The 27,808-nt window shown below is 38.8% G+C and overlaps 1 protein-coding gene across 1 annotated transcript in view; it reads left to right on the forward strand.

Annotated features, from left to right (window-relative positions):
- The window catches only part of FNBP1 (formin binding protein 1), a 90,938-nt gene that overhangs the window by 25,747 nt on the left and 37,383 nt on the right, over positions 1-27,808 (forward strand). The window contains exons 4-5 of the mRNA XM_006892460.1: positions 8,613-8,675; positions 9,082-9,186. Coding sequence (XP_006892522.1) covers positions 8,613-8,675; positions 9,082-9,186 — 168 coding nt within the window. The remainder of the gene's footprint in view (positions 1-8,612; positions 8,676-9,081; positions 9,187-27,808) is intronic.

Below are 27,808 nucleotides of genomic sequence, written 5' to 3' on the forward strand. Positions count from 1 at the left end.
GCACCCCCTTTACATTTAGTTTCTTTGGCCAAAGATCATGGCATCTCCTGCGTATGTCTTTTCTCTCACCATTCCAGCTTCCATGTCCAGGTCTTTGTGGCTCTGTATTCAGTAAAAGTTCTGAATACAAACATGCCTCCCCCTCGTTCCCATCCATCATCGTGTCTCCCCTGGAGAACTGTACAAAGCTCCCTAACCATCTCCCTACTCGTGTCGCTGTCCTTATGTCTAGAGCAGCACCTTACACACAGTGGGCATATGGGTAACACTTGTTCATCAGGTGAGTGATGAGGCCTTTCCACCCAGGGAAGGATTACTGCCCTCAGAGGGTTTCACCTCTCAACCTGGCCCTACCCCAACAGTTATTAGTGAAGATTCTTCTTGCTGAAGTTTGAAAACAATAGCTCTGCACCCTTGCAGAAGTTCAAATGTGGGACTTCAGCACCTTTCTCCTTAATATTGAGAGTTTTTAATTTATCCTTTCGTCCCAAGAGCTAATTAAAATTAAAATTTTAAGGAATGTGAAAGGAGAAATTATTTTGGAGAACAGCAAAACTCTGATCGAGTCTAGCTGAACTGCTTCTATTTGTGGAGCATTCTAAATAGGAGAATCAGCAAAAGAGAATATCAGAGAAACAGGTTGAAAAAGAGGCACCTGGAGTCAAAGTAAAGGAAGTTTCCCTTTGAGCTCTACTTAGATGTAAGCCTCGGCTCACACATAGCATCACTTGCCCAATACCCAGAGCCAGTTCATTGAGAGAGAATGTTTCTTGTGAAGGACTTTGGGGGGTGGGGGGAGTCTTAATTAAATAAAAGCAGACTGCAACTCCCATCACTAAAGTTTCTGTGTGTGTATGGTTTGAGGTTTAAGCAGGGATGGGAAATGCTCACTTGAGCAGGACAGAAAGTGATTTCGGAATTTTCTAATACAGTCCATGTAAATGTCTCCACCAGAGAGATTTATCGTAAAATTTCTAAGGATCCAGAGCAAGGTTAAACACACTTAATGTTCAAACTAAGTTTGTATTTGATTCTGAAGAAAATTTTCATGTGTCTTAGAACACAGTTTCTGGAAACTCCCCCCCACCACCACCCTTTGCCCTTTATAAAGTCTTCAGTTTCTTTGTTTTCAGCTGTGGAGTCTGCGTTTATTTAAAATTCCAGATGGCAGACTGTTTTCAGTGGCGTTCTCTCGTATTTTTCCTGCCTTTTTTGTTGTTGTTGTTGTTAAGGGGTTGTTCTAATAGCAATCCTGTATTTTGCTTTATTGTATAATTTCACCATTAAATAACATATGTTTAAAATAAAATAAAATAACGTATGTTTTAAATAACGTATGTATAATAGTGCTGAGCAACTCTTGTAGCTACTCAAATTGTAGTCTGTGGACACTGAGAAGTCTGTTTGTTTATTCAGCCTAAGTATGATTCCTAGCAGTGCAGCAAAATCTCCTTAGAGACTTTGTCTTGTAAATTTCAAGTTAATGTCTGCCTATTTTAGATTTTCTGTGGGTTTTGTCTTAACTACCCTGATCACTGGGAAATTTTTTTTTTCAAGATATACTTTCCTTTTTACTGATTAAGGACTCAACTAAAAGTTGAAATGAAAACAAGGTTAGCCTTTACCCTCAGATACCATCAGGCGTTTTCGAGCCTATTATATGTTTTAAAAGGGACTAAAATCTTCTTATTATAGCAGAAAGTAAGACACATTCTCTGAGTCCCTAGAGATGGCATTTCCTGTCTCCTCTCTGATAGGAGAAGAGCAGGGTAATGACTTCACCCTGGGCCTCCAGAAAAAGGCTTATTATCTTTTTCCAGAGAACAATCCCTCTTTATTTAAAACTTGGAGGCACACTTTTTAGATACACACTTGCTTACTGTTCAGAGAAGAGATATTTTGCCATTGTTTGTTAATAAACAATAACTACATCTGGCAAGCTTGTAACTTTGTAACTGCTACAATAGCTTTTCACATCAAAAGAGGGGAGATAGAACTGGTTAAATGTGACCACTGTGATTCAGGTCAGAAAATACATAAACCATTGAGGCCTTGTGTTCCATTTCTTCTCCTAACTTGCTAAGGGATATTACAGCACTGAGAGAGGGAGGAAAGGAGGGAGGGAGGGGGACAGAGAGAGAGATAGTGTGTGTATGTAGCCTAATATGTTTCGGGGGAGAAATGAACATCATAAATAACTGAAGGGAAATAACCATTACCTAGATTTTTATATCACATGAAGTGTTACTCTTAGAAATGGAATTTCCAGATAATTGTTGTTAGTCCAACATGTTTTGTAGCATAATGAGGGGTGATGTGACTGATGCATCTGTCCTGGGGGCAAGTTCACTATTAAACACAAAGTATACAACATCCTTTAAAAATAAATTGCATTTATTAAACACATTTAGGAGTATCAAGAGAATTTGCAACACGAGTTTTCAATCAAAATCATCCCCAGGACATTCCAAATTTGCCTGTACTTGTCTGCTGTTTTCAGAGAAGACTCCTTTGGTAATGAAGCCTGTCAGCTTGTGCTGTGTCCCATTCTGCATGTGCTCCTGGGTTCCTTCAAGTTTTCCCCATGTCATACTGCCATTGACTTTAAAGGAGTTTTCATTTCATTAAAACACTCGTTTAACAGTAGCTACAAAGATAGGGTGTGCATTTCTTTGAAAGACAGAGTGGACATTTCTCTGAATTTGGTTGGCATTTTACTTTTTATTTATGTCTGCTTGGGTTTTTTTGGTTCCTTTGTTTGTTTTTTTAAACTTTAATGTTGTAATCTGTGTGAAAGTCTACAGAGCAGATTGGTTTGTCATACAATAATGCATACACATTGTGTTTTGTGAGTCAGGAAAACATCCCCTTTAAAAAAAAAAATTACTGACCTTTGAGGAGGCAGGGGACACCTGCTTTTGTTTCCTGCCACCACACTAGCCATCTATCACTGATGACTTAGATAAATCATAGGTGTGGACTAGGTAAAATACAAAGCACTAAAAGACCGCTTCACCTCAGCCATTCTTCTCCTTCCTCTTCTCCATAGCAACTCTCACCACTAATTCTTAACCTTACCAGACAGAAATCAGAGAGGACATCAAACTGAGTCATTAAAGGAAGGTCTCTATTTAAAGGAGCATTTACAGTATTGCAGGGCCTAGAGGATAGAGAGCTGAATTGCTGACCTACAGGGGATGCTTCTCTGGCAGTTCAAATCCACCAGCGGCTCTTTGAGAGGAGGCTGGGCAGTCTCCACCATGCAGTTTACAGTCTCTGACAGTCTGCTATGAGGTGGTTAGGACTCAATGGCAATGAGTTTGAGCTTTTTCAGTCTTATGATGCTGTGAGTAGCCTTCAGGGAAAGGATTAAGATTTGGCATCATGGGGCTGATAAGATTCAAAGTGCATAGAGCAGGAGCAACATAAGGACTGTATGATTATATTTGCTGTATGGAGAGGGCCACCTGACCAGAGCTGTGGCCTTTGGTTGTGAGTCAATTATGGCATCTTAACCAGGGGATGCCGCAGGTATAAATTCCTGACCTCTTATATGCTAGAATCTTCTAGGCAAATCTGATTACAACCACAGGACAGGAAGATCCACCACTGGGGGCCTGTCCATTGATACATATAGGGATACAGAACGAGGCACAGATTGGATGCTGAAAACACCCAGCACACCTGTTAATTGTAATTATTATTGATATCATAGTTGAAGGATACTAAAGAATTTAGGAAACACTGACAGTTTCCAGTCATCAGAATAAAAAAGGACATTGTTCTCTTCCTATTTCTAAATATTTCTAATAGGTCCTTTTTTCCCCCTTTTAAAAATATTTTTATTTTATTTTGGATTTCCATTCGTTCATTGTTGCACTTTCCTCCCTGTGTACCGATCTCCCCCCCCTCCCCGCAGTTTGCTTTTCTCTTTGACAAGTTAAAAAAAACACCCATAAACAACTTTCATTGTTATGCAGTCCATCCTCCCAAGTCCAGTCCACTATGCAGATTTCTTTCTGGACTCCTGTCATGACAATAATACCTAATCATATATTTCTCCTAAACAGTACTCTCTCTAATCTGTTCCAATGCAGTATACATTATTTATCCCCTCTTAGTTTCTCCCCAACTCCGATGTCAGTCCTCTTTACAACAGTGGCACTATGCAGTATTTGTCCTTTTGTGATTGAGATATTTCACTCAGCATAATGAATGACCTCCAGGGTCACCCATTTTGTATACTTCTTCATGAATTCCTTGTTTTTCAATGCAGCATAGAATTACATTCTGTGGATGTACCACAGCTTCTCTATCTATTCATTTGTTGATGGGCACTTAGGTTGTTTCCAACTCTATGCTATTGTAAACAAAGCCACAATAAACATGGGTGAGCATATATCTGCTTGGGTGGCAGTTCTGATTTCTTTAGGGTCTATTTCCAGTAGTGGAATTACTGGGTCAAATGGTATTTCTATTTCTGGCTTTTTGAGAAAGAGCAATACTGCCTTCCATAGTGGTTGCTCCATTTTACATTCCCACCAAGAGTGAATGTTCGGGTTTCTCCACAACCTCGCGAGCAGTTGTTGTTTGCTGTTCTGTTAAATTTTGCTGTTCTTACTGAGATGAGATGGTATCTCATAGTTGTTTTGATTTGCATCTCTCTTAGAGCTAGGGATTTTGAACATATTTCTTCATGTGCTTGTTGGCCATCTGAACATCTTCTTTGGTGAGGTGTCTGTTCACATCCTGTGCCCATTTTCCTATTGTATTATTTACCTTTATCTTGTTGTGGTGCTCCAGTATTTTATAAATACTTTTCCCCAGTCTGTGACTTCCTTTTTTACCCTGTTGGAGAAGTTTTTAGATGTGCAAACAGATTTTATTACTAGAAGGTCCCATTCATCTATTTTATCCTCTCCTGACTGTAGATTTTTCAGGATGCTTGGAAGACTGTTTATGTTGTGGATTAGAGCTTCTAGAGTTCTATCAAGCTTTTCTCTAATGAAGTTTATAGTCCTTGGTTTTAGTCCTAGGTCCTTGATTTCACCTTGAGTTGGTTTTTGTGTATGGAGTGAGGTGTGGATCTTGCTTGAGTTTTTTACGGATAGTTTTCCAATTTTGCCAACATCATTTGTTAAAAAGGCTGTTGTTTCCCCACTCGGTCTTTTCTTGATATCTTAATATCTTGTGATGCTTTTATCTGGTCTCATGGCTTAACTGTCCACTTTTTAAAGGAAGACAAAATATCTTTTTAAAAACTATCTTCTCCTCAGACTCAGGCTTGTGCATCCAGCTACTTAATAGATGTTTCTTCTTGTTGTTGTTAAGTGCTGTCAAGTCAAGCATCACTCATAACAACTCGATGAACAAAAGACCTGAACCCTGTACTATAACTATTATGATGCTTACCCTCCCCCCCAAAAAAATGCCTTTTCTTACATGATTGCGCCCCGATTCTCAGTGTTTGGGACCTGAAGATGGCCTAGGCCTGTGGTGCTGACCTTATGTCTCTGGTGGATTAGCTATGTTGATTAAGTGAGGAGTAGGTAGATAGATGCTCTGCTGGAGAAAGATGGGCACTCTCCTCCCATGCGGTTTACAGCCTTGGAAACTTACTGAGGGTCAGCTGTGCATTGGTTGCTCTTAATGACAATAAGAATGAGCATGAGTGATGCAATGTGGCAGTTATGTTAGCTGTTTCCCATGATCTAATAAGCCAAGCAATTTTAAAAGGGTCAAAGGTCTTAATCCTGTCACATCCCTGATTTGCTATGAAGAGAGTTTCCCTGGGGTGTGGCTTGCAACACCTTTTATGTCATAAGAGTTAGAAGGAGAAGCTGCAAGCACATAGTGAAGGAGGGACCTCATTGCTACCATGCGAGAAGAGGCTGGAGCAGATGGTGTCATTAGGATACTCAGATCCCTGTGCTGGGAAGATTGATGTTTCATCTTCATCTCTCATACTTTAGGCATGTTATCAGGAGAAGGGGACCAGACCGTAGGGAAGAGCTTCATTCTTGGTAAAGTTAAGGACCAGAGGAAAAAGGAAGAGGAATTTCAATGAGAAAGATGGACAAAGTGATTGTAGCAGTGGGATAAACATGGCACCCATTGTGAGGATGTCAGACAATCAGACAGTATTTCATTGTGTTGGACATAGGATCGCTGTGCATTGGAAAAAGTCAGCAATGCTCACCAACCACCAAATTGTGCCTAACTCTCTGAATATGTACCTACTGTTATGTGACCTTAAGCTGGAATTAACTCATAGCTGATCCTCCAGCAGGCTTTCAGAAGCAGTAAATCGCATGGGAGGAGATTGCCCATCTTTCGCTGACAGAGCCTCTATATACCAACTCCTCACTTAATCAACTTAGTTAAATCTCATAGATCAGGTTATGGTGCAGAAATCCACATTTGATCCTAAAACTGAGACTGAGACTTCATTATGTAATGGACAGATTACATCACTGAAAAATCACATCAAACCACTGAGAACCATGAGCCAGCTCAGTTGACACGTAGCTGAAACTGTCACAGCCCGAGCTACTCCTGCCTCACTCCTTGGTATTCATAGATGTCTTCCTGTTTTTTTAAATGTAAAATGTGGGTGAGTGAACCATGTGTGTTCCTTCATTAAGTGTGGAGTAAACTCAGTGCTATCAAGTTAGAACCAACTCGTAGCTTATCTTCCACTGCGTTTCCAAGGTACCCACTCACTTGCCTGGGAGGAGACTGTCTGTCTTTTCTCCCAGTGACCCTCTGGAAGATTCAGACCATCAGACAGCCATGACTTTTTTTGTTAGCAGCACAGCTCAATGGACTAGGCCACCAGATCACCCTCAGTGAGGAGCTGTTAAGTGCTGGGTTTTTTTTTTCTTCTAAATTTAAATTTATTATTAATTTCAGTAAAAATTTACAGAGGCTTTGGATTTCCATTCATTCATTGTTGCGCATTTCTCCCCTCCCAAGCCTCCCCGAGAACACTACCCTCTTGGAAAAGTAAAAGAAAAATTATTTCATTGTTTTACAAAACCTCCCACAGGTCCACTCCACCATGTAGCCATCTCTCTAGACTCTTGTCATGACAGAAATACCTAATCACATATCTCTTTTAAACAGTTTTCTCCCTCCTCTGTTTCAGTGCAGTATACATTATTGAACCCATCTTACTCAGTCTCTCCCCAATCCCAAGGTCAATCCTCTTTTACAACAGTGGCATCATGCAATATTTGTCCTTTTGTGACTGGGATATTTCACTCAGCATAATGTTTTCCAGAGTCAACCATTTTGAATAATATTGCATGAGTTCCTTGTTTTTCAATGCAGCATAATATTCCATTGTGTGAATATACCACAGCTTCTCTATCCATTCGTTTGTTGATGGGCACTTAGGTTGTTTCCAACTCCTTGCTATTGTGAACAAAGCTGCAATAAACATGGGTGTGCATATATCTGCTTGGATGTCAGTTATGGTCTCTTCGGGGTATATTCCCAGGAGTGGAATTGCTGGGTCAAATGGTATCTCTATTTGCAACTTTTTGAGAAAGCACCATACCTCTTTCCACCGGGGTTGCACCATTTTACACTCCCACCAACAGTGAACAAGGGTTCCAGTTTCTCCACAATCTTGCCAGCATTTGTTGCTTGCTGTTCTGTTAAATTTTGCTATTTTGACTGAGGTGAGATGATATCTCATAGTTGTTTTAATTTGCATCTCTCTTAGAGCTAGGGATTTTGAACATTTCTTCATGTGCGTGTTAGCCATCTGAATGTCGTCTTCGGTGAAGTGCCTGTTCAAATCCTGTGCCCATTTTTCTATTGGATTCTTTACCTTTATCTTGTTGTGGTGCTCAAGTATTTCATAAATTCTGGATATAAGTCCCTTGTCTGATAATGTTATTACCAAATACTTTTTCCCAGTTGGTGGTTTCTTCCCTTTTTACCCTGTTGAAGTTTTTGGATGTGCATAGGGATTTGAGTCTTAGAGGATCCCATTCATCTACTTTATCTTCTCCTGGTTGTAGGTTGTTAAGTGCTGTTGAGTCGACTACAATTCATAGGAACCCCGTGAACAGCAGTTCTAAGTCCTGCCCTATCCTGTGCCATCCTCACCATCTCTGATATACTCAAGCCCAGTGTTACAGTAACTGCATCAATCCATCTCATTAAGGGTCTTCCCCTCCTTCACTGACTGCCCCCCCTCCAATCATGATATCCTTCCCAACATGCCCAAGTGTGTGAGTCAGGGTTTCACTCTCCTTCCTCCAAAGAGCCCCCTGGGCTGCATCTTTTCTAAGACATACTTGTTTGTCCTTTTGGCAGTCCATGGGGATGATATACTTTGCATGGTTCAATTATATGATATATGACTCATATATGAGTAAAGCACCTTTGTATGTAAGATCTAGAATTCAGTGTTACTCTATAAAATTTTAAAGAAACTCTTGTGACTGTTCATGTTTCTCATTTCCATTTTATTTAACTCTTACATTTCATTGGAGGACACATACTAGATGTTCAATATGGAAGCATTTAAGTGAATGATTTTTTTCTCTCATGCAATGACGAGGGAGTACATAGTCACCAATATGCCTTCTCTCTTTCAGCATTTCCGTGATGGACGCAAGGCACAGCAGCACATAGAAACTTGCTGGAAGCAACTTGAATCAGTAAGTGAAAAGCAAAGAGCTTCAGAAAAGTCTTTATAGAACTTGGAGTTAATTCAAATTTGAATTAATCAATAAATAAAAAAACAGTAACAAAATAAATAGATAAATGTCTTTAGATATTTTTCTGATGTGAGTTTAATTTTGTTTCAAAAGCCGTTGTCTAAAGTAAAATATTTGTGAGCCTAAAGAGGTGAAGTAGTATTTTTGTAAAAATCATGTGAAAAAAAGTCAAATGAAAATAAGTGCAAAATTTTAAATATCTGACTAAAATTGTGACATATAGTGAGCGAATCCATACAAATGATAATACTCATTTGGGAATTTAAATAAAGTTATGCCTTCTGACCTGAATCTCATCGGTTTGTAGATAATGGCATTTCTCGCCGTCGTTTTCTCCTACTTTTAGAGTAAAAGGCGATTTGAGCGAGATTGCAAAGAGGCTGACCGAGCACAACAGTCTTTTGAGAAAATGGATGCTGACATAAACGTGACAAAAGCTGATGTGGAAAAGGTAAGGCCTAAGTGAAAGCCTTTCTTTCATTTCCCTTTTAAATATTCGTCACAGGTCCTCAAGTTCTTCTTTCTGTGGTAGCCACAGAAAGGACATCAACTTGTGAGTGTTTTCATTTTGTATTAGTAGTTATGGGAGCCAGAAGAGACAGTATTCTGGGCTTGATTCATGGGGCATCTCACTATTAGCCGTTTGAGGGGCTTGTTTGTTGTTTGGTCCCTGGGTGATGATGTGGAGATTTAGACCATGAACATGACTTAGGAATGTGGTTTCTGGAGGTTGTGGCCCTTTCTCATGGCTTTTTAAAGAAAATGTCCACCTTTGAAAGCAGGAGCAACTGTCTCTCACCATCTGAAAGAAGATGGCTACTTAGAAAGCTGCCCTTAAAAAAGGCGCAGTCACTCCTGACTCCTTATGAATTCATTCAGGTTGATAACAGCCCAAGTCTTATAGTGTATAGTCTGATAGTAGCTCAAGTCTTGAAAATATAAGTCCTCTAAAAGCTTTACTCTAAGTGAACTTGTATTGCCAATTAGGAATATTATAAAGCTTGTACTGTGTCTTTTTGTGGCCAAATACATGTTTTTTCCCTAGAAGCTGAATTTTCTTTTTATTAAAGTCATCAATACAGTGTAAACAAAATTAAGCTCTTAAGTAACAGTATTCATTCCACACTGCCTAGGGCTGTTTTGACTTTAGAAAAGCCTCATGCTTTACTTGGGAAAAGCTCAGTGTTTTCATAGGTTTCTTTCACTCTTGCCAAATTTATTGGGGATGAGTTCAGTTGTGAAATAGTGTAAATTAGCTATTTATTCAGTGCTGTGAGAACCCTTGCTTGAAGACTTGGTATCTGATAAACTGAAATATGTATTCCAATGTCAAATTTTATTTTGAGTGGGGAGTATTTACCAAAATGTATAATATAACATATTGCTTTATTGATAAAGTTACCATAAATTTGACACAGTTATCCATGAAAGCCACCCTTAATGTAGCTTAAAATGTTATTTAACAAAATTGAATTAACCTGCATGAAGTTTTTTAAAAAGTCTGTTTACTCTAGAGATATAATTACCATAAATATATGTGTTCTAAAATATCCTCAAGATAGAATCAGAATACTTAAGTTGTTTAAGAATTTTATAAAAGAAATTACTTAAAAATAAAAGGAAATTATGCAGCCAGAATGCTCCTTGGAGGCAAAGATCATGAAGCTTTATTGTTCAGAAGGTCGTCATTGGAGAGGGATATCGTCCTTGGGAAGCTGGAGGGATGGGGAAAGAGCAGATGACCCTGAACTGGGTGGATGGATACAGTGACTGCAGCCATGAAAAAAAAAATAAATAAAAGGAAATTACTTTTATGGCCTTTTAAAATTATCACTGTGGAAATATCAGAAAATATAAATAATCCTTTCTCTCACTTCATTCTCCAAAGAAATTCCTAATTCATCTCTGTTTTATCTATACCTTATGTAGACACACTATTAAAAAATATCATTACAAGAACACCTACTTAATCATACCCCATCTTATGAAATAGGATTTTAATGATGCCTTTGAAGTCTCTCTCCTAATCCTCATCCCGTAGTAAAGTTTTCCTATTCTTTATAATTTAATCACATACTTATCTCTAAAAATATATTTTATGACTTTACTTCATTTTCACCTTATATAAATACTTTAGCTGTATTTTTATGACTTGATTTTTAATTTAAAATGATATCATCTGAAGATTTTCAAGTCTTTTGTCTATAGTTGTAATAATAATGATATTAATAAATAATATAACCTTATTGTATTAATTAAATAACCAGATGTATTCATATGGGTCTCTGGTGGCTTAGTGGTACAGAATTGCACTGCCAGTGTAAGGTGTGTGCTTTGAATCCACCGCCAGGTGCCCAGAAAAGCTGCAGCTGCAGGACAAAGGTGGGCAGTCAACTCTCATATGATATACTTCTGAAAACCCACTTGAGGGTCAGCCATGGACTGGTTCTGACCATACAGTACACAACAACAACAAATGGATTAATAGGGATTTGGTTAAGTACTTTTTAATCTAAACATCCAGTGGGTTTTCAGAGGCAGTAAATCCATGAAAGGAGATTGCTCATCTTTCTGCACCAGAACAGCTGGTGGATTCAAACTGCGTACCTTTAGCTGCCAACCCATAGGTACTAGGTTCGAATCTATCAGTTACTTTATGGGATACAGGTGGTCATTCTCCTCCCATGTGATTTACTGCCTTTGCAAACCTGCTACAGAGTCAGCTATGGTCCAGTTCTGACGTGGCAGTACACAACAATTTATTAAAAATGTCAGATGCCTCGCTTTTGGAAAACTCTCATTTTACTTGTTTCTACATGGTATTTTCTGTACTAAACAACTTCATGGCACTTTATGGATTTGTTTTTGGTTTTTTTTCAAGGCTGACTTTATTTTTTTATCTTCCTTTCAATCTATTAAGTTTGTTGAATCCATAGTTTGGGGTCTTCCTAATCTTGTTTGTCTCCTTTCTCTCCTTTACTCCTTTTGCAAGTATGACTATCAAGTGTAAGTTCCAGCTTCTTACTCTGTATGTTTCATGCCCAGTTATCTTTGTTTCCCATCTCTTTGCCTCCCCCCCCCATTGTTCTTTGTAATTGTTTTGGTCTTAATTCCATTCCACTAATTCTCTCTTCAACTATATCTAATCTTTGGTTTAAATGTAAGCACTAAGTTTCTAATTTCCATTTTATTTTTTCAAATTTTCACCTTCATTTTAAACATACTATAAACACAGATTCTTCTCTGATGAATTTCAGTATCTGCTATCTTTGTGGAACTGGTTTCTTGCTTTGTTGTTTCTGCTGATTTATTAATGGCAACTTGTTACTTCGTGTTTTTGTGCTAAGTGGTTTCTGCTATAGTAACAGAAATGCATTGCTGAGAAAACCATATGTTCTACAAGAATGTTACAAAAAAATAACAATCGGGGTTTTTGAGAGATACTAGCTTAGGGACAAATTACTCAGAAAGTACAGACTTTGTAAACAGAGCACCGTAGTAAAACTCCTAGTATAGTAGCTCTCCACTAGCATTTACACTGATCATCACAGTCAATCCTGTCCTTCCTCCTTAGAGACACAAGTTTTAGAGACCATTATCTTCTTATAGAGTCTATTTTCCTAAAAATGGAAAATCTATTCCATAGTGTAGCATTCTGCATTTATCCATTATTTTAACGCATGAGAAAATACCTTGCTACTTCTTGCATTTATGCTCTGAGCCTTTAAGTCCCTTTTTATATGTGGATCTTGCATGTTGACTCCAGTTTTCCCAGTGTCATTTATTGAAGAAGGGGCTCTTGTGGTTTCCACCAGATTGTGTTGCAAGGCGCTAATCAAAGGCTGTACTTGGCCTCCCCTCCATTTTTCAAAGAGGGCATCCATCCTTTGGTGATGAACTTTCTAATAAATCTACCTTTTACTATTTTATCTTAAAAAAAGAAACATAAAAAGGCTATACTTCTCACACTTCTGATCATCCATTGGCTCCTTTGGAAAAAGATGGGCAGTCTCCTCCTGTTAAGATTCAGAGACTCAGAAACTCAGTAGAGGGCTGTTCTGAGTAGAAATCAACTCATTTGGAGTGAGTTTTTAAGAGATAGTGAAAAAGCTTTTCTTTTCTCATGAAATTGACTTAGCACTCTTAAAAAGTCAGTTGAGAATACATGTGTGGGTTTATTTCTGGACTCTCACTTTTATTCCATTGATCTATGTCTGTTGTTTTACAGCATTAGTGGACTCTTTTTTACTTCTCTAGCTATATAGTCATAAATTGTTTGCTTTTTTACGTCTGATGGGTAATGTGCTAATGTTATAACAAGGCTTAAGTGAGGCACATGTCATACAAAAGCATGAACACCCAATCATCACACTAATGAGCTGAAAAAGGATCTAGTGGTAAGTTTTGGTATCAGGAATTTGCAGCCTCCTACTTTGTTATTCTAAAGAGAATTGGTTTAAAGTAATATTTTATTTTATTTTAGCTGTTTAAAGTCTCTTGTCTCTCCATAAGGAATTCGGATGCTGTAGTATATTATGCGTTGGGCTGCTAACTGAAAGGCTGATGGGTCAGATCCACCAGCTGCTCTGGGTGAAAGTTGGACAGTCTCTTCCTATAAAGATTTTCAGCCTCAGAAGCCCAGTAGAGGGTCACCATGCATGAGAATCAACTTGGCAGCAGTAGGTTTGCCTTTCCACACCAAGTTGTGGATTGTTTTCTCTATTTCTGTAAATCAGGCTGCTGGAATTTAAATCAGGATTTCCTTGACTCTCTAGACCACTTTGGGCAGTATTGACACTTAGAAGTATTAAGTCTTCCAATCAATGGACATCTTTCTCTTTATTCAAGTCTTTGATCTTTTTGCACAGTATTTGTCATTTTCATTGTACATGTCCTTTACATCTCTGGTTAAATTTATTTTGTAGATATTTTATTCTCTGGGATGTCAGTGTAAGTAAAATTAATTCCTTAATTTCTCTTACAAATGACTAACTGATGGCGTATAGAAACCCATCTGACCTTTGTGTGTTGACTTTGCACTCTGCAACTTTGCTAACTTCCCCCATTAGTTCTGGAAGTTTTCTTGTGCACTCTGGAGTTTGGTTTTGGTTTTGTTTTTTTGTTTTTTGTTTGTTTTTTTTTAAATTCGATTATTTTTTGTGTGAGTGTACTGTCAAATCAGATCTGACTGGTACAGGAGGAGATTGTCCCTCCTTCCCCGGCAGAGCATCTGGTGGATTCGAACTGTGCGCCTCTGGGATTGTAGTGGCAGCTCCTTGCCACTAGGCCACCAGAGCTCCCCTTAGTTTTTGTTTTTTAAAATTAATTTTAATGAAAGTTTACAGAGACTTAGGGTTTCCATTCATTCATTGTTGCACTTTTCTCCCTGCCCACGCCCTCCCCCCCCCAATTCACTCTTCTTGAAAAGTAAAACTCTTTCATTGTTATGTAATCCCTCCCCACAAGTCAACTCTACTGTGCAGCCTTCATTCTGGACTCCTGTCATGACAATAATACCCAATCATATATCCTTTTTAAACAGTTCTCTCCCTCATCTGTTTCAATGCCATATACATCATTCCTCCCTTCCTTCTTTGTCTTCCCTCAACCCCAATGTCAGTCCTGTTTTACAACAGGGGCCCTATGCAATATTTGTCTTTTTGTGACTGAGATATTGCACTCAGCATAATCTCCTCTAGGGTCATCCACTTTGCATAATATTTCATGAGTTTCTTGTTTTTTAATACTGCATAGTATTCCATTGTATGAATATACCAGAGCTTCTTTATCCATTCGTTTGTTGATGGGCACTTGGGTTGTTTCCAGCTCTTTGCTATTGCGAACAAAACTGCAATAAACATGGGTGTGTATATATCTGCTTGGGTGCCAGTTATGGTTTCTTTAAGGTAAATTATGCTGGAGTTTTCTACATATAGACTCATATCATCTACAAATAGAGATAAGTTTATATGACTCCTTTTCCATTTCTTGTGGGTTTTTGGTTTGTTTTTGTTTTGTTTTTGTTTTGTTTGTTTGTTTTTTACTCTGGCCAGGGCTTTCACTAAAATAATGAATAGAAATGGCGAGAGTGGGTGTCCTTAACTCATTCCTGATTATGAGGGGTGGAAAGCTCTTAGTCTTCCTCTATTAAGTGCAATGCTGGCATAGAATTTTCATATAGACCCTGAATTATATGGAAGTATTTGTTTTTATTTCAATCTTCTTTAGAGGTTTCATCAAGAATGAGTATTTAATTTTATCTAATGCGTTTTCTACATCCACAGAAAGGATGATAATGTGTTTATTATCCTTTGTTCTTCTGATGTATTATGTTGATTGGTTTTCTAATGTTGCATTCCTGAGATAAATCCCTCTTGGTTATTGTGGGTTTTATATGTTACTGATACACTCTACTTCATACACTCTCTTACTATGTAGCTGGATTTTGTTCACTAGTATTTTGTTGAGGATTTTTCCATCTGTATTCCTAGGATGTTTGGCCTACAGTTTTCTTGGATCTTTGTCAGGTTTGGGTATCGGTATTAAGTTTGCTTCCTAGAATGAACTGGAGAACATTCCTTCTTTCTGTATCTTTGGAAAGTGTTTAAACAGCGTGTTATCAGTTCCCCTCTAGATGTTTGGTAGAATTCTCCAGTGAAGCCATCTGGTCCAGGGTTTTTTGTTATTCTTGGGAAGTTTTTGATTGCTGTTTCAGTCTCTTCCCTTGTTATGGATGAATCTGATATTTCTTATATGTTCTTTTAAATTGAATTGCTATAGTTACAAAATATGCTGTCTTTTTTCTTATACTGAAAGCATAATTTTATTACTTTTTTTGAAAGTACTACTTCCTGTTCCCAAAGGATATGATGAATTACTCATTTGGCATTATAAACAGTAAAGCTGACAGAGTGGTGTCTAAACATGGAAATGCTTAACATTGAAAGCTCTATTGCTTTTGAATGTAGCCATAATTTTCCCAAACAAACAGTAGTTTGACTGTTACATTATTTTTTTCCTTTTGTATCAAACTAAAAAAGATGCTATTGAATATTACACTGTGTCATTTCTTATCATTATTCCATATAATTTCCCACTTCTATGCATGATAATCTTTGAATCTAGTAAAAATATCCTTTCCCTGATTTGTAAACATGATGAAATGATCTATTTATCTGTGAAATATGAATAGGAGGCCTTGTTGGCATAATTCATAGGGAGCTGAGATGCTCACCCAAAAATTGAGCCTATCTGGTGCTCAAATCCACCAGCAGCTCCAAGAGAGAAAGATGGGCATCTCCTCGCTTGTGATTTACATCCTCCCTCAAAAGTGCTCGAGGATCAGCTGTGGCTGGGTCTGATTCCGCGACAGGGAATTTGAAGGTTGGGTTGTTGTTTTTTATATGAAGTAGCTCATCTTTCCCCACCCCACCCCACCCCCAACAGTCAGCCACATAATACTTGGAATGACCCAAGTGCTGTGCTTCACAGTTGGAATGATTAGCAATTACAAAGATGTTGTAGCTGTAGATGTTGTAGCATGGTCTTTCTCGAGCCTTTCATGTACTTGATAGAATACAATATGTTTGAACTAGAAACATGCAAGCATTTTCTAAACCATTTCAGTTCTGCATACAAACCTGATTTTTATTCCTTTTTTTAAAAAAAATAAGTTAAATGTCACACATGTGGATTGACACATTCTTCATAAACAGTGTTCAGATCTCCTAAATCTGTCCAGCTCTATAATAAGATGTAAGTAGCTTTTGCTTTCTGTTAGCTGCCAGGGTGTGGTCAGATGTTTAGCAATCCACTTACAAGAGAATGTGTACTCTCCCTGTTAGCTGTCAGGTCAGCCCTCACCTCACAACAGTCTAAAAATGGAACTAAAATGGAGCACAGAGGAACTAAAAACTGGCCAGTTCTGCAACATCTCCAGAATTCTTTGCAAATCAGACCATTGTGGTCCATATGGCTTCCACTGGCTGGGTTTTGGATTGTCAGCCACCTCTAGTTATTCCTAGTGTGTTTTAGTCAGGAAGCTCTGCTGAAACGCTTTAGCTACGTGGCCATGCATGAGCCTCCATTGACAGACTGGTGGCTGCACATGAAACATGTTGGAAGTCAAACCCAGTTCTCCCAAATGAAAGATGAGGAGGATTCTACCATGGAACCATCAGTAGCTCATGTTTGTTGTTATGTGCCTTTGAGTCACCTGCGACCCCTCACGACACCATGTGTAACAGCTCTGAACCCTGCCCTGTCCTGAGCCAGTCTCAGTGATTCACACCTACACCCATTGTCCCAGGTACTGTATCAATCCATCTCATCCAAGATCTTTCTGTTCTGCACTGTCCCTCTACCCTTCCAAGTATGATGTCCATTGACTGGTCTCTCCTGATCACGTGCCCAAAGTATGAGATGGAGCTTCAAAATCCTAGCCTCCAAGGAGAAACTTGGTTTCACCCTCTCCAGGACAGACCTAATTGTTTTCTTGGTGGTCCATAGAATGTCTAAGACCCTTCTCCAGCACCACAACCTGAAGGCGTCAAGTCTTTTTCTGTCATCCCTAGTCATTGTCTAGCTTTCTGATACATAGCAAGTAATTGTGAAGATCATGGCCTGGATTAGGCACATCTTAGTCTCTAGACTGACATTGTTGCTTTTCAGCACTCTAAAAGAGGGCCCTGACAGCGGATTTTTCCCAATGCCATTTGTCTTTTGATTTCCGGACTGCTGGTATCAGGAGTGGTGATTGTAAAGGGAGCTCTGGTGGCCTAGTGGCAAGAAGCTGCACTGCAATCCCAAAGGAACACGGTTCGAATCCACCAGATGCTCTGCCGGAGAAGGAGGCGCAATATCCTCCTGTACCAGTCAGATCTGATTTGACGATACACGCACACAAAATAATAATAAAGAGTGGTGATTGTGGAGCTGAGCAAGCTGTAATTGTTAACAACCTCAGTCTCTTCTCTGTCATGGTGCTGCCAGTTGGCCCAGTGGTGAGAATCTTTGTCTTCTTGATATTGAGCTTCAATCCGTATTGAAGACTACAATCCTTGACCTTCTGCAGCAAGCACTTCACGTCCTTTGCAATTACAAAGATGGCATAGATGCTTCTACTATATAAACATCCTTTTATAAGTAGCATGTAATCCCTTCAGGATCTGTCCTGTAGAGTTGCTATGGCTATAAATCTTTACAGAAGCAGAATACTCCATCTTCCTCCCACAACCTGGCTAGTAGATTCAAACTGCTAATTATCTTTTGTTTTCTTCCTAAAATGTGTTTTAGTATATTAAGAATTTTCTTATTTGTTACCTAAACTATTCTTTAATGGTGTTTTGATGACAAAGACTTCAAAAGAAGTCTTCAATTTCTCTATTTTGGAATAAAAACATACTAGACAAACTTTGATGAAAGCAGTCCCTAATCTCTGAGTTCTGATAATACTGCTGTTGGTTAGCCTGGTGTTGGAATGAAAAAAAGGAAAAGGTTATCAAAATGAGTGGAATGTGAACTAATATTTCTGAACAGAGGGAGCAGTGTTTTCTAAATGCATGCATTAAACTGAGTTCATCCATGTCAGGCAATGAATAATTCCCTTTCTCTAATTCACCCTTGTCATGGGACTGTTGGCCCTTACATAATTTCCAAATGCAAAATAGGATATTGTTTAACAGAAACTGCAGTTAGTTGTTACAATAGCTGCAAACTATTTGTAACTGCAAGCTGTTTGTAAGTTCAAGTTAGCTTTATAAACTCTAGTGTAAATTTTTTTCCATTTTTTTACAGGTCTAGTTTCACTTAATTGATTCTTTTACTCCTAGAGACACAGTTTTATGGGCCATTTTTGCCAAAAGACAGTTAGCTTGGCTTTTTCATTCAAATTCACTCCATTTCTGAGTTCTGCGTGTAATGTGATAGGTTTCCTTATTTCTGGCTTAATCATGAGTTTTATTATGTAACTCGATTTGAGGTACTATTTTAAAAAGAATTTAAAATTCTGATCATGAACATTCAAAACTATCACTTTCTTATAGAATTTGCATCCCCCTTTTCTGTCAAATTCCAGACACGTCTAAAAATGTTTTACTTTCAACACTAGCTTTTAATTCTACATAGATATTTTTGTTGTGAGGTTGAATTGGAAATCTTGAGTCACTTCTGAATGAAAGTAGAATTCTAGCAAGTGTGTGATAAAAGATGAAAAATCATGTCTTATAACTACACTAACATGTACACGTACTCTCTTGTGTGTTATATTTTGCATTATTACATGATTTAAAATTTTAAACAAATAAAATTATAGTGAAGAATCTGTGCCAATATTAAGCAACAGTGAAGGTATTTAAATTGAATAATCATCAGTTTGATGATTACTTCAAGAAAAACAAAGAAAAGTTAGTAGTTCAGAAAGTTCTTATTCCGTTAGAAACCATGCTGCTGGTTCTATAAAGAGCAGGCAGGACGGGCTCATTTCTGACCGAAGCCAGCTGAGCAGCAGAGTGTTAAATTTTTTTACCATTTGGGGAAGCAGTCCGCAGCAAGTTGACTCCGTTAGCTATTGTACGTATAAGGAATTGTACCACTAAAATTTTTGTTTGCCATTCTTGTAGCTGCTAGGCTGACATCTTTATAGAATGTTAATATCATTATATTTCTTCCAAATTTTTTTTCATAGAAAATGTCTGATGAGTTATCTGAAGGAACTGTTCTCTGTAACAATTCAGAAAGCTTTTTTTTTCTATAAGAGGAAGTGGTTAGTTTGAATGCAGGAAATAAGTTCTGCAACTACAGAGTTGGTTTTTTTTTTATTTCATTTAGAATACTTTTTATTTTAAACAAAAGAAATTGTGTAGAGTGACATAATCAATCTAGAAAAAGAACATTGTCTTTAACTTTTAAAAGTGGAATCAATGTTCAAGTAAAAGACTCTAGAAATAAAGACACTTTTGTCCTCTTATTTCTATCTATGTGAGGCTTGCCTTTTGTTTACTTTGTGTGTCTGTGTGACTATATTAAATTAACATCCTGTGTGTAGATGTTTTCCTAGTCTTAATATTTGTCCTGAGCAATAATGGATATCTTTTCTTCCTTTAATGTTTCACATAGGAAAGAAAATTTAATAAACATTTCTCCAACTCTAACATGTGTAGTAAATATTTATATTATGAAACATGATACAATACTGACCTGTGTTATAAATGAGTGTTACTAAGATGTGGGCAAAAAGATGGGTACTCAGTTTTGGTTGTACCATTAAAAATAAATTTGTTAGGAATGTTGAAACATAAAGTTAGTTATTATGGTTAAATATACATAAAAATGCTGTTGTTGTTGTTGTTATGTGCTATTGAGTCACCTGTGACTCATAGTGACCCTATGTACAACAGCCCTAAACCCTGCCCTATCCTGTGCCAATCTCACTGTCTCCAACACACCTACCCCCATTACCACAGTCACTGAATCAATCCACCTCATAAAGGGTTTTCCTCTCCTGTGCTGTCCCTCCCTCCACCCTTCCAAGCATGATATCCTTCTCCAAGGACTGGTCCCTCCTTGCAACATGTCCAAAGTATGTCAGATGAAGCTTCAGAATCTTTGCTTCCAAGGAACAGCCTGGTTTAACCCTCTCCAGGATGAACCTGTTTGTTTTCTTAGACAGTCCATGGTATATTCAATATCCCTTTTCAACACTACAGCTCAAAGGCATCAATTCTCCTTCTATCCTCTCTAGGCGCTGTCCAACTCTCTGACGCATAGCAAGTGTTTGCAAAGACCATGGCTTGTATCAAGTACACCTTAGTCTCCACAGTAACACCACTGCTCTTCAATACTTTGGAGAGTCTCTAACAACAGACTTTCCCATCGTAATACATCTTTTAATTTCCTGGTTGTTGGTACCAAGAGTGTTGACTGTGGAGCCATCAAACTAAAGCTGTTAACAATCTCAGTCTCTTCACCATCCATCCTGATGCTGCCAGTTGGTCCAGTGGTGAGAATCTTTATATTCTTGATATTGAGCCTCAATCCATATTGAAGGCTACTGTCCTTGACCTTCTGCAGCAAGTGCTTCAGGTCCTCCTCAGTTTCAGCAAGCAGGTTTGTGGCATATGCATAACACAGATTGTTGATGAATCTTCCACCAATCCTGATGCCACACTTCTCTTCATACATCCCAACCTCCTGGATAATCTGTTCTGCATATAGGTTGGAAAAGTATGGAGATAGGACAAATCCCTGGCATACACCCTTCACAATTGTGAACCATGCATTGTTTTCTTGCTCTGTTCTGACCACTCCATCCTGGTCCAAGTATAGGTTTTGCACTAGCACAATCAAGTGTTCTAGGATTCCCATTCTTCTCAGAGTCAGCCACAGTTTGTTATAATCCACACAGTCAAACGCCTTTGCATAATCAATGAAATATAGAGAGACATTCCTTTGGAACTCCCTGCTTTCAGCCAAAATCCATCTAACATTAGCCACGACCCCTTCTAAAGCCAGCGTGAACATCTGACAGTTCTCTGTTGATGTGCTGTTCCAGTTGTTTTTGGATAATCTTCAGCAGACTCTTGCTTGCATATGATATCAATAATATTGTTCTATAATTTCTACATTCTGTTGGGTCACCTTTCTTTGGAATGGGAACAAATATAGATCTCTTCCAGTCAGTTGGCCAAGTGGTTGTTCTCCAGATTTCTTGATACATCTTGGTGAGCACATCTAGGGCAGCATCTGTTAGTTGAAATACGTCAGTTGGTATACCATGACTTCCTGGGGCCTTATTTTTTGCCAATTCCTTCAGAGCAGCTTGAACTTCTTCCTTCATCACCATTGGTTCTTACTCATATGTTATTTTATTAAATTCTTCTGTGTCTGCCAATTCCTTTCAGTACAGTGGCTCTGTATACGCTTTCCGTCTTCTTTTAATGCTTCCTGGATCATTTAATATTCTGCCCAAAGCATCCTTAAGTATAGCAACTCAAAGTTTGAATTTGTTCTTCAATTCCTTGAGCGTAAGAAATGCTGTGCGAGTTTGGCCTTTTTGATTTTCTGAGTTCAGCTCCTTGCACATTTCATTGTAATATTTTACTTAAAATATGCTTGTAATTTTGTCCAACTTCAAGTTTTAGCTCATTAGCAAGTGCTGTTGTCTGTATATATTGTTATTCCCTAATTTTCATGAATTTATTTTTGAAATAAATAACTTTACACTGAAAATGGGTTTAGTTGTAACTAACATCTAAAAAGAAATAGGAAAGGCAAGGTATCAAAATGTAACTATTAAAGTATTTCCAGTGAAAAAATGTTACTTTTCATAGTTAACATTAACGTATTGGCATGAGAATATTTTCTTGTCTTTGCTTTAGTTATTGTTGTTCTGTGTCATTGAGTCAGAGCTGACCCATAGCTGATCCTCCAGTGGCTTTTCCAAGGCAGTAAATCGTATGGAAGGAGATTTCCCATCTCTCTGGCTCAGAGTGGCTGGTGGGTGCAAACCATGTGCCTTTGAGATTGCAGTGCAGTTTCTTACCACTAGGCCAGTGCAGGTAGGTTTTTGCTTTAGTACTTCTAGTAACATTGGGGGAAATCTGCTATCAGGGCAGATGGTATTAGTCTGGAGACCAAAGTGTGCCTCATCCAGGCCATGATCTTCACAATTACTTGCTATGCATCTGAGAGCTAGATAGTGACTAAGATTGATAGAAGGAGAATTGATGCCTTTGGTGCTGGAGAAGAGTATTGAATATGCCATGGACTGCTAAGTGAACAAGTTCATCCTGGAGAGGGTGAAACCAGCTGCTCCTTGGAGGAAAGGATTTTGAGGTTTCATCTGAAATACTTTGTGCATGTTGCAAGGTGGCACCAGTCCTTGGAGAAGGATATCATGCTTGGAAGAGTGGAGGTACAATGCAAGAGAGGAAGACCCTGGATGAGAATGATTGACCCAGTGACTGGGGAAATGCAGATAGGTGTGTCAGAAACAATGAAGTTGGCTCAAGATAGAAGGGAGTTCTAGTAGCCTAGTGGCAAAAAGCTGCACTGCAATCCCAAAGGCAAGTGCTTTGAATCCACCAGATGCTCTGCTGGAGAAAGAGATGCAATCTCCTTCTGTAACAGTCAGAACTGATTTGATGGTACACAGACACAAAAAAATAATTTTTTTAAAAAAAAGACAGAACACGTTTCAGAGCTGTTGTACATAAGGTTGCTGTGAGTTGCAAGCAACTCGTTGGTGCATAACAACAACAGCACAACTAGTGGAGTAGCCAGTAGGGAGGTGTGCTGCTAACCCAAAGGCCATGCCTCTCTGGCAGTTCAAACCCACCAGCGACTGTGGGGGAAAGATGGTCCAAGTAGATTAATGCTTCTTGGAAAAAGCTTCAAAGATAAATTGAGACTTGGATATGATGGTTTGGTTGAAATTAAAAAGATCAAGCACCTGAAGTGGGGAGAACTTTATCCAGGGCCATGTAAGAAACATGTTGGTGTTTCAGGCTGACAGGACTGGAGATCTGTGTAGGTGAAGATTATGGAGACAAGTGCTAAACAAGCTTCTTTGTCATTCTCTCAGGAAATTTTGCTAGGAATTCCCTGATTAAAGAGAGCAGAAGAAATAACACTAAAGTTAAAATAGAGGAAGAATCTTTAATCTCATATTTTGGAGTTCTGGTGGCCACTTGGGTGAGTGTCAGGCAGGTAGTTTGAATCTCCCACAGCTGCTCTGTAGAAGATGGAGATAATTTCCTCCCATGCAGTTTAAAGTGTGTGAAAATCTGCAGAGGTTCAGCTATGAGCCAGTTCTGACTCCACCACAGTGAGAGATAGGTGGTGGTGGTTGTTGTTAGGGGTTATCAGATGAAGCTGTTAGTACATAGTGAGCCTGTTGTTACAGTCACTGTGTCAGTCCGTTTTGGTAAGGATCTTCCTCTCTTTCTCTGACCTTCCACCTTTCAGCCTTGTCCAAAGACTGAGCCCTCCTGACAATACTCCCAAAGAAGGAGCTAAGCAGGTTTCGGAGAATGAATTTTCTTTTTCTTTTTTTTTCCACATTTCTTAATTTTTTTAAAAATATCATTCAGTTTCTTACAAATATTTACTATTGGCTTCCCATATTTCCCCCCTTTTGTTTTCATCATAATTATGTTATCATCTAGATGAGCATCCTTTATACACAAACAAACAAAATAAACAGAATAAACTCAAAGAAATACTTTCAGAAATCTCCGTAAGATCAGAAGGATTCAGGTTGAATATTCCTCGAAAGTCTGTTTTAATTGTCCCATTGCCACAGCGCTTGTCAAAACCAGTTCTGATTAATCTCCTTTGTCAGTGTGTCCTTTGCCATTCCCTATCACTCCTCCCTGAGAGAGATTTCACCCTGATTCAGAAGGAAAAGGGGTCGGCATATTCTCTTAGCTACTTCCTGCTGAAAATGGACTCTGTAGGTTTCAGGGTGAAGATCTCCTCTCACTACTCCAAAGGGCACCTTTGGCAATAGGAAACAGGTAGACTATTGTGGAGATTGATTTTGGAATTTAGATGCACTGTTATCAGTTGTGCTTTGTTATACTGTTCATATCCTTGAAGATGCATCATGGAACTGTTGCAGCCTAGAAGACACAAATTTAGCTAACAAGTTAAAAGCACATGAGTCAAAAAATAAAAGCAATAATATTCCAAGTAGAGGTTCTAACAGTGCACAAATCAAGTTACAGAGGGAAGGTAGTTCTTAAAATAAAAGGCTTATTGACTAGCACTTTGTCTATTATAGTATAAAGGTTAGGAACCACAGATGTAAAGGCTTAACTGTGTCATTTATTGTTCTTAAGTCCTGGACCAAATTCCATCTACCACTGGGTTGTTTTACAGCTCAGAAGTCCACATGCAAGGCAGAGGTGAAGTAAGGAACTGCTTATGAGGTTTTCCGTCAACTCCAACAACTAAGAAATAGTGAGAAGAGTTGGGACCTCAGAAGGCTTTTAGGACCAAGTAGTAGGCTCTTGTGTCCAGGAGAAAACTAATATACTTGCCAGTAATGTTAATGCTCACCCACGGCTCTTCTGGGAGGATCTGAATCATTGAAGCGTGGAAGGTGAATTTTCTAAATTGCAGTTGAGTGAAACTATGATTGCTATTACTAGGTCAGTTCAGAAGGCTTTGTACCATTTACCTCACCTGAGAGACATGGTTGATGATAGCAATGGGAAACAGTCACTGAAAACATGAAGAGGAAAGTAAAAGTGCATAACCAATAAATAGTCACTGCCAAACAAACAAAATGAATGTGAGATGACCTTTCCCCATCCTTGCCTCCAAGGAGCATGCTGGTTGCATTTTCTCCAGGACAGATTAGTTTGTTGTTTTGTTAGTCAACGATAATCAGTACTTGTTGTTGTTGTAGTTATGTGCCATCGAGTCGCTTGCGACTCATAGCGATCCTATGTACAACAGCCTTAAACTCTGTCCTGTGCCAATCGCACTGTCTCTGCCACTCCCATCCCGATTATCCCAGTCACTGAATCAATCCACCTCATAGAGGGCCTTCCCCTCCTGCGCTGTCCCTCCACCCTCCCAAGCATGATGTCCTTCTCCAAGGACCGGTTTCTCCTCACAACATGTCCAAAGTATGTTAGATGGAGCCTCAGAATCCTTGCCTCCAAGGAGCCACCCATTTTAACCCTTTCCAGGACAAACCTGTTTGTTTTCCTAGCAGTCCATGGTATTCTCTATACTCTTCTCCAGCATCAGTGCTCAAATGCATCAATTCTCCTTCTATCCTTCTTGGTCATTGTCCAACTCTCTGATGCATAGCAAGTGATTGTGAAGACCATGGCCTGTATCAAACACACCTTAGTCTCCAGAGAGACACCATTGCTCTTCAGTACTTTGGAGAGGTCCATAACATCAGACTTTCCCATGGCAATGCACCTTTTAATTTCCTGGCTGCTGGTGCCAAGACTGTTGACTATGGAGCCAAGCAAACTAAAGCTGTGTACAATCTCAATCTCTTCACCATCCATCCTGATGCTGCCAATTGGTCCAGTGGTGAGAATCTTTGTCTTCGTGACATTGAGCCTCAATCCATATTGTAGGCTGCAGTCCTTGACCCTCTGCAGCAGGCGCTTTAGGTCCTCTTCAGTTTCAGCAAGCAGGGTTGTGCCATCTGCATAATGCAGATTGTTGATAAGTCGTCCACCAATCTTGACCCCACATTTCTCCTCATAGAGCCCAGCCTCCCGGATAATCTGTTCTGCATATAGGTTGAAAAGGTACGGAGATAGGATACATCCCTGGCGTACGCCCTTCCCAATTTTGAACCATGCAGTGTTCCCTTGCTCTGTTCTGACGACGGCCTCCTGGTCCAAGTATAGGTTTTGCATTAGCACGATCAAGTGTTCTGGGATTCCCATTCTTCTCAGAGTCAGCCCAGTTATGATCCACACAGTCAAATGCCTTTGCATAGTCAATGAAACACAGATAGACATTCCTCTGGTATTCTCTGCTTTCAGCTAAGATCCACCTAACATCAGCTACAATATCCCTAGTACCACGACCCTTTCTAAACCCAGCCTGGACTTCTGGTAATTCTCTGCTGGTGTGCTGTTCCAGTTGTTTTTGGATAATTTTCAGTAAAATCTTGCTTACATGTGAAATCGGTGAGATTGTTCTGTAGTTTCCATACTCTGTTGGGTCACCTTTCTTTGGGATAGAAACAAATATAGATTGCTTCCAGTCAGTTGGCCAAGTGGTTGTTCTCCAGATTTCTTGGCGTAACTTGGTGAGCATGTCCAGGGCAGCATCTGTCAGCTGAAATATGTCAATTGGTATACCATCTATTCCTGGAGCCTTATTTTTTGCCATTTCTTTCAAAGCAGCCTGAACTTCTTCTTTTATCACCATAGGCTATTTAATTAACATGTGTGAGTTTTTTAGCATCAAACATTCCTAATTGAACATCTATCACCAAACACTTGCAATTTCTTTGGAAATGGAAGTATGGTATTTCAGTTCTTTCCGTGGAGTATTTCGCACTATTCTAGAGAACATTAATAAAGTGGTTTTGTGCCACAACATTGGAAGAGATCATCATTGAGGCACTAACTCCTACCTAGAATACTAGGCTGTTACTTTTATGTCCAAATAAAATCTCATGAATGTCAGCATTCTGTAATGAGGTTGTTATCATTAGAAAGGAAAGAGTTAATCAATTTAAAAATGGCTGTAACTGAAAATTCAAGTCTCTTGTCAACAACTGTGCATAAGAACCCAGAGAGGAGGACAGAGCCAGGTCTTGGAGTCCAGGATTTATACTTTACCAAGATAATTCAAACATACAAACATATACCTATTTTATTGCCACCAATCTACCTTGGAGGTGTGCCAACATTAGGATTCATTATATTAGCTTTGACTTCTCTTGTAGCAGGAATTGCCACTCATGCTGAGTAAATAGATAACTCAAATCTGAATTTTCAAGTAAGAAAACCAGAGTATAGAGAAACAGAAGGCCTTTTCTTAAAACTGCTTAGCAAGTGAATGGCCCATGCTGGATTGGGATGCTGGTCTCATTTGACATCTTTCTTTATTTTCTTGTTCTCTTTCAAATACCATGCACAAATGAACCTCGTATACTGGGACTAGAAAGTTGTAAGAGTGTTAAAAAAAATCAGGAAATTGCTGGAATATTTCAAACATATTTCTTTGGTTAACTTATTTTGAAGTTTTTCTCTGTTTTGTGTTTTAGTCTGCCCTTCTAATTTATCAAAGACAGATTCATTGTTTTGGCAAGCCCCTGGCCTGGAAGTCTCCAACAAAAACTTGCAGCTCTCTGTCTGAATAGGATTTTTATTTTTATATGTAAGGAATTTTTTAACGCATTGAACTTGAAAATATATTCTAAATGCAACAGTTTGCTGGGAAATTTAGACAATGCCATGTATCATACCACAACATTGCTCCAGACAAAGAGCTTTCTCATCTTTTACTTTTGTTAATATTCCTCCTACTGCATTAATTTTTCAGGACTTTTTTCCTCCCCCTACATCTCAAATGTAAGCCATGCG

Source organism: Elephantulus edwardii, unplaced genomic scaffold, assembly GCF_000299155.1.
Source record: "Elephantulus edwardii isolate Elephantulus edwardi_28Jun2011 unplaced genomic scaffold, EleEdw1.0 scaffold00116, whole genome shotgun sequence".
NCBI lineage: Eukaryota > Metazoa > Chordata > Mammalia > Macroscelidea > Macroscelididae > Elephantulus > Elephantulus edwardii.